This window comes from Phytophthora infestans, genomic scaffold (genome assembly GCF_000142945.1).
Source record: "Phytophthora infestans T30-4 supercont1.2 genomic scaffold, whole genome shotgun sequence".
In the NCBI taxonomy this organism is placed as follows: domain Eukaryota; phylum Oomycota; class Peronosporomycetes; order Peronosporales; family Peronosporaceae; genus Phytophthora; species Phytophthora infestans.
This window is the reverse complement of record NW_003303757.1, coordinates 4003623-4011792: the sequence shown is the minus strand read 5'-3', so window position 1 is coordinate 4011792 and position 8170 is coordinate 4003623. Positions and strand designations below refer to the sequence as shown.

Sequence of the window (8170 nt, the reverse complement as noted above, 5' to 3'; positions counted from 1 at the left end):
GAGCAAGCAGCTGGGCATGAAGCTCCACTAGGAATTCTGCGTGCGACATTGGAGACCCACCATTTCGCTTATGTGCCTCACGAAAGATGATATACGCATTCACAATCGCCACATCCACAAGCCCCAAGAATATGGACTTGTAGTATTTCTTGCACCAAGTCTGCAACTGCAACGAGTAACGCTGGAGGCGCAGCTGGTCATGGACATCCACGCCCCCCATCCATTTGTGATAGTCTCGAATCATAGCAGGACAAGGGACACCAGTCCGTCTGCCGTGTGTTCCACGTGTACGCCTCTCTGATAACAAGCACAACATTGATTAGATGAATAGGAAACAGCACTCCTCTTGCATATACGTACGACACTCCTCCATCGCACGGCTCGATCCAGTCCCCAAGAATTGCACGGGTTTTCTATCCCACCACACTAAAGCCGTCATTAGGGGGCAAGCTTTTGCCACTGCCATTCTTGTTGTACCGTGCGGTATGCTTTTGGGTCGGTCTCGATTTTTTTCAACAATTTGCTGAGGATAGCCCACTTTGTCACCCATTATCGTGCCGATACTGTAGACATTCCTATGTAGTAGTTGAAACGCCAGTTGAACTGACGTATAAAATCGATCCGTCACTACAATGTGATAGACGTCATCTTCGGGTGGTGGCAGGACAGCTTCCAAGTTTCGGATAACTGCTGACGGCCCGGTGTTTGGATCTGCAGATCGCTGACTGTCTGGAACGTTGCCTACTTCATGGACCTGCTGCGCTTTGCCACAATACACCTCAAGTCTTCTTGTTGTAGGATACAGCATACAAGCATACAACATTAGATACAACATGATAGACTTGGTTAAAAAAAAAAACCGCGAGTCCGCAAGGACTCGCGGTCATCTCACCTCATACAGTAGGAAGTATCTGCACAACACGTCAGAAAAAGCTTTGTGCCCCACTTGTGAGGCTTCGCCTTGAGATATTGACGCGTAGGATTGTTCCGGTTCTTCAGAGGTAGAACGCCCTCATCAAATGATATGATCGGCGGCGTTTTGTAACCCAACGGAAACGTTTCTTGCAGCGTTTCAACGATAGACCTGACTTTCCAGGCGCGGTCAGTTGCTGCTCTCGTGTCTGCGTTGTTGGTGAAGTGAAGATTTCCCATGATGTGTTCAAAGCGGTTTCGCGGCAAAAAATCGTTGAACGTCCCCCGTGGGATAGCTCCCACTGCATTAGTGCCCCAATGATCACGTAACCTGCGGCGGTGAGGGTTCAGCATTCTTGCCATCAGTAATCCAAGCGCTTGCAGTATCTCGTGCGGCTTGACGTCCCGCTTCTTGGCCTCGCGATGCAAAAACCACTCTTTGGACTTCTTGGCAGGTGTCTTCTGCGAGCTGAACATACGCTCCACTCGTGAAGTGAGGTTCTGCACAAAGTAGCGATTGGTTTCCTTTGCAACTTGTCTCCACAAACTCTTCGGCATGAAAAAGAAGAATAGCTTGAGCGGTGAGTGTGTCAGGGCCAGTACCTCGTCGGTTGGTCCATACTCCCCAGAATATAATCCTGGGTAATGTTGGTCAGGCGGGAAATTGTCTGGGTCTACATGTTGTATATACATCATATATCATGTTAGAATATGTTGGAGGCTACACCCCTCATTGTCACGAACCTAAGTTCCACCCGTTAGCTCGCATGGCAGCCATGTTGGCATCGTCCATCACAAAATCAACCATTTCCGGCTTCTCTAAGACGCTCCACTGCTGTGTCGAACCAGCTGCTTCTCCATCAGCACTCATAGTATCTGATCCAGCCTCACTATCGTCCTCATCACTGTAGTCTTCACCCGACGCAAAGCCCTCACCTTCACTTCTCGCTCGACTCCACTCGTCATCATCATCGTAAAACGTAATCTCGGTCTCTGTTTCCTCGCAATCAGAGTTCAACGCATCAAACTCGTCAGCGAAAGCGGGGGCAGCGATAGGAGAGGCTGAGACCGACGTTCTTTCAGGTGAAATTGGAGCGGAACACAGCGAGGCTGGAGCAGAAGTCGGCGAAACAGGGGTAGAGGTTGCCGCGTCGGGGACAGGAGTCTGGGAAATGGATGCTGAGCTTTCACTATGATACGCACAACGTTAGTATACATAATCAGCATCAAAGACTTTGCCACGTACCAATCGTCTTCTGGTGCTGCAACTGGACATTCAGGAGCTGGACATTCAGGAGCTGAACATTCAGGAGACGGGGGTGGCGCAGGCGCTGCAGACAACGTTCGAGGCGACGGTGCTTCTGACGTATCTTGAGGATCGGTGAAACCCCTGTCGATAGACAATATATGTTAGCTGCTGTTCATGTTGTTTACATGTTGTCGATAACGACGTTGTAGGGAAAGCATAGCGACGCTGTATCCATGTTGTATGTCCCAAATGTTGTATGTACCTGCGCAGCGTACAACAACATTTCGTGAGAACATGTAGTATCTGACAGCATAAAACATGGTGTACCTCTCTGGTGTCCCCACTTGGTTGGCGGCTCCTCTTCTTGTTCGCTTCACCAATCGCCTCCAATCTCTTCCTGGCCTCGGCCAAAGCGATGCTCCCTTGTTCCTCGGCATTCACCGAATCTTCACAGCGCGATTCGGCAGCTGCTGTCCTCGCTGCTTTTGCCGCTGCCTTAGCAACTTGCGACGCGGTGGGTTTTCGTGGCTTCTTGGTCGGGGTCGCCTTCTTGGTCGGGGTCGCCTTCTTGGTCGGGATCGCCTTCTTGGTCGGGGTCGCCTTCTTGGTCGGGGTCGCCGCGGCCGTCTTCTTCTTCTTCTTCTTTGGCGGCCGTGTCTTGACTGGGGAGTCTGCTGCATCTAGTCGCTCATCGTCTGCATCAGCATCCGCTTCCTCGTCGAACCGATCGGAATCATAGTCCTCATCATCGTCGCTCAAGTCCCTACTAGCAGCCAACCGTTTCTTGCCGGAGCCTGCCAACGTCTTTGCGGCGACAGCACGTTGCTGTTGCGAGATCAAACGTCGCTGCGCACGCACGTAACAGGCATCTTTGCCGATCGGAACCGGAAGCAGAGGACGAGCTGTCGCGCTGCGTGTAGGTGCTGGATCTTCTCCGAAGTCAGCATCCTCCTCTCGTTCGCCAGCCAGGTACGCCGCATGCTCCTTCCTGATGCGCTCTCGGTCGTGCGCAGTTCGGCCATCCAGACGTTGCAGGAACTGCTGGCGTTCGCGGCGTGTTTCTCGAGGCGGGGCCATCGTGCACACGTGTCTCTCCTTCAGGTCTTTTCTCGAAATGAGCTCTCAGCCACCAACCCAGGGGAGAATCTGTATTGTTTATTGCCAAAGAGACTGATCTCAACAACCCCAGCCCTGTGCATTCTCAAGTTTGCCCATATTTTGCAACAAAATAGCCCAACTTTTAACATGTTGTACGTACAACATGATTCCTGCTGTACGTACAACCGTTGGGCGTTGGGGGGTTAATTAAAGCGATACTCCTAATAGTTACTGAATCTATCCGGACGGTTTACCTCAGCAGTACACATGAAACTCGATTGAAATTAAGATTCAATTACCCTGCAGATATTTTGGCCCAGACCCGTATATTGTCTCGGTGATTAGCTTGTTTTTTTAAGCTATTGTCAATTCCGTTCAAATTTGCCGAAGGTGTGCGTGTTGGGGAAAGGCAGCAATCGGGCGATAAGGCAACAAGAAGCTATGGTCCAAAATAAGAAAACAACGCTGATTATTAGCCTAAATATATTCAATAAGGCGCTGGCTGCATGTTGAAGTGCTGCGCTCATAGCGTAGTGTGCGAACACCATAGAGGAAGCTGCTACACGGCAGCACGCCCACGCCAACACTGTGTACCATTGCCTCTATGCTTACTACAAGCTTGATTATTCCAAAAAGCATCTTGCGCACATCTTCAACAAGTTGGAGCGCACAATCCGTAACAGGATTAAGGTGTACGAAACTACGGGGGTATTTCAGCGAGTGAACACAGTCACCAGGAGACAATACACACAGCAGCAGCGTCAATGGCTGTTTAATTACTACGAGGAGCGACCTCTTGCGTATCTTGACGAAGCCCAAGATGCTTTCAAGAGGACTCATTCTGTTGACACCTCAAAAACGTCAGTCTGGAGAATAATACACGCGTATGGCCTCACCTGGAAGGTGTTGGAGCGACGCGCGATGCACATCAAGGAACGTGACGTGCTTCGCTTCGTGGAGGAACTAAGCCACGTAGACTGGAGCCACCAAAACATTGTTTTCCTGGACGAGGTCAGCTTCGATAACAGAGGCATGATACGCAAGCGAGGTTACGCTATTCGTGGGAAGATGGCTGCTATTCGCGGTGAATTTGAGCGAAAGCCACGGGTTTAATCCTAGCGTTTATTGGCGTTAATGGGGTTCTAGACTACTTCAGCACGGAGGGCACATGTGACCGAGTGGAGTTCACAAAATGCTGTCAAGATTTCGTACATTGCCCAAGTGGACCGGTTCGTCAATACCCTGGTCGAAATTCAGTCTGGATCTTGGATGGCGCTACTATTCACAGGCACCCAGAGGGTGTGCACTTCCTTCGCAGTGTTGGTGCTGTGCCCATTTTCCTTCCGGCTTATTGCCCTTTTTTTAATCCGATATACTTTCTGTTTGGCTACGTCAAGCGCTCATTCCAGCGACACTACCTCGAATCTAGTGGGCGTGATCTTAAGCCTTTTGTTGTCCAGACATTTCGCCGGTTCCGACGATACAATCTCAGCAAGGTATTTCAGCACTGTGGATGGAATATTCAAGCTTACTTTGATCCTGTTGGGCCTCTTTCGATTGAAAAGCGAACGCAACCAGAACTCAACACAATGACGACCAGAAATGATGACTTGGAGTTTACTGTGCTTGATGAGGAATCGTAAACTTTAACTAGTCAAAGTACGATACGTTTTAGCTCTCACACTTGAGAGATAATAGAAAACTTGCTTGACTATGGTAATTCTTACTCGGCATGCTCTGTGTCTTCGATGTCCTCAATCAGGGGCATCGGGTCGATGATCGTGCTTGGAGACGGAGACACGAGATTGCGAATAATGCCTTCAATGATAGCTTCACGTGCTACCAATCGCTGTTCTTGATCGTCAAGGTAACGTCCAGCAGATTCAAGGTAGCGACGGAGCTGCTGACAGTCGCCGATAGAGGCGTTCACACAGTCTAGCGCCACACTGGAAGATAGCGCTACTCCATTTAAATGCTCCTCAAAGCGTGACTCCGCTGGATCGAGAAGGTTTGAAATGTAGCTTGGCGGTGGGCTGGCAATACTAGCATTCCAAGTCGAGCGATTTAGATTTCGTGTCACGTGGTTCGCCCACATACGCTAGACAACCGCCGATGCCTGAAAAATATTTCCCCACTTCTGTCGAAGCGCCTCAACTACTTCTCGCAGGGAACTTTCTGCTGTTGCACCTGCACGATCCGTCTCCTCTGGTTGGACGCACGCCTTCATAAAGTCATCTCGGTCTTTAGCAGTTGCAATGACCATACCGTACTCGTAGACCATGAGAGTCACAGTAGCTCCTTTATTTGCAACGAGCCATTGGTTCCATGCTTGTGCTGACTTTGTAGAGACGACAATGCGTGTTTTTACCTTGAACTGTAGCAACTTTGCCCACTCCGAGAATTGAGGATCCTCCACGCTCCAGATACCATCGGTCTTGACGGCTTGCTTCTTTGTGCTAGGAGAAAACTTCTCCCAAACAACCTCCATAATGCCGTCAAAAGAACGTTTAGTAAGCACTTCATCACGTTGTACCTCACCGGACGTATCCCACTGGTTAATTGATGTCTTTATAATGGGCCGAAGAAGTAGTTGGAAAAGATCACCAGGAGCTTCATAAGCCGCTTCATGAACTGATACAGTTTCTCCTGCCTCCATGGGTCTGACTACAGGCGCAGCATCGCGTTCAGGAGCGGATAGAGTCGCACTGGCTTCAACATGACCGACAGAAGCAATCTCTGGAGCAGGAAGTGTCGCGCAGAAATCAGTAGAAGCTGTATCAGTGCGCTCTGAAGTCGATGTATTCTCCAACGTTCCACGAGAAGCAGCAGCGACAAACTCGGAGGGAGACACATCGGTCCTGAACTCAGCAGGAGCGAGTGTTGAGGCAGGTAGAGTTGTCCGGGTGCCCGTTCGACGCGCTGGAGGACGCCGTTCTTCGCTTGGTGAGCGATCCAGATGACAGAGAGAGGCTCCGTCTCGTGGTGAGTGGATGGTCACAATGTACGGCGATGTGCGTGCATGGCCACGCCGGAGCGGGGATTGTAGTGGTGTCGACGCAGTGCGGGCCCTCGAGTGAGAGTGATTGTTGGTGCAACCAAAGGTTTATTTTGTAATCCAGGTTTACACGATTTGTCGGGCGTGTGGGCGGGCGGAAATTTCGAATAGAACGCACAATAATATTAATACACGTAGTTCTTCGGAATCAGGAAATAAGAATATAATAATATTAAGTACAATTAGTGAAAAACAATATTGGTGGCGACCAGGTTTACTGCAATAAGTTATCATTTTGGATTTAGACGTCTGGGGCGTCCGAAAGCATTTGAAGCGCCTCTCCAGAGGACAATTGAAGCCCTACTTAAAGCACGGATCAGTCAGTAGCTTCACTGGCATAAATTGTGCCAAGGCGCTGGCCCTGAGTTGAACTCTCTACAGCATGGACTTGAGTTGACGCGACCTTTGCAGTGTCGCGGTCTTCCTCTAATCGGGGTCGTGAGTATCTTAAGCTGACGTAGGAGGTAGTAGTATTAGCGACATTACTGGGATAGAAATGTAAAAGTTGATATATTCTTGTGTTGTTTGTTGGTAGCAAATCCACGACTGACCTCCTCATTTCACCTCGCTACGAGCTTCCAGAGCTCCTTACCTTTCCGCAGGTCCCTCGTGTGTGGCGGTCCAGATCTAGTTCCCGCCACGACCAGCTGCTTCACGACCTCACACTTGGAACGTCACTGTCTTGGTCGGAGGTCCCGCTTGCTTGGCCGTGGTCCGGAGAGTCTGGAGTGAGTAGACCTTCTGCAGGCAGTCAGCCAGCATCGTTAATCCACCATCTAGCTGTACACCGTGACAATTCTCCCCGACTGACGCTCGGTGTCCTCGCCGAGCCACATCGCCCGGAGCCTGTCGCACGGTGTCTTCCATGGTCAGATCTGGTACGTTCCCACGTGACGTTCCACTTGCATTCGGACTCTCGTACCTTACCCCAGACGACGTTCCTTCGGCCTGCATGCCTCGCAGTCGTTCCACGCTAGCTCGCTCTCTTTCCTCCCGACGCTCTATACGACCAGCGAGTCCTTCCTACTTGGATCTCGCCGCCTTATCATTCTGGTCTATAGCGCTTGGCCGGAGCCCTTCATAATATCGCAACACGTAACTGTAGCAACCGACAACTAACACAGCCAAATTCCAGTAGCAACAGCCAATTTCAAACTCCAGGTAGACGACCACGACCAACACAACTTGCGTCACTCCCATCCAGCCGCACAGCACTCCTTCGACGCTCTCGTACACCAGGCGGGGCAGGTAGATTAGGATTGACAGTAGTAGTGACGTCAGCAAGTAGCTCCCAGCGATAAAGTCCCCAACTCTATCCACAACAGCTATTACAGCTTTGCTAGTGGCGCGAGCGTACCGGCAGGACGTTCCCCATAGCAAGAGACTCGCATCTGGAACGTACAGGCAGCACGAATGATGGAGCGCCTCACACCACTTAAGGCACATACGACCTGTAATCCCGAATCGGGACTCGTAGTCCTGTAACACCGCGATAGGAACCAAGAACAGTAGCTTCACTAGCGCGCACGCGTAGTCCAGAGGTAGCACAGCGGCGGCATGGGCATTTCGAGCCGCCCCCAGGTAGCGATCGCAGCAAGTATACCAGAAAAAGTAGATGGCACGCACGTTCTCGATCGCTCCGTCGAGGAACGCCCACGACACGTTCCACAGAGGCGTCGTCGCAATCCAGATCACAATCCCCATCACAGCGCTGCCGACGACCCTCATCTCGTCCGCCACTTCGAACTCCATCGCCCAGTTTGCCTGTTCCGCCCATTTCGCAAACGTTCCTAGCATCGCCATCAATTGTCAAGTGACATCGTCTCAAAAGCAGCTCCTGCCGACCGTTAGCCGTT

The 8170-nt window shown here is 50.8% G+C and overlaps 1 protein-coding gene across 1 annotated transcript; it reads right to left on the bottom strand.

Moving 5' to 3' along the window:
* Positions 1-4982: 4982 nt before the first annotated feature.
* On the bottom strand, positions 4983-5747 carry PITG_01732 (uncharacterized protein; the record flags this gene model as incomplete). Its single annotated transcript, XM_002908305.1, has 2 exons — positions 4983-5292; positions 5479-5747. 2 exons carry the CDS (start codon positions 5745-5747, stop codon positions 4983-4985), a joined length of 579 nt encoding a protein of 192 aa, XP_002908351.1.
* Between the last annotated feature and the right edge of the window lie 2423 nt (positions 5748-8170).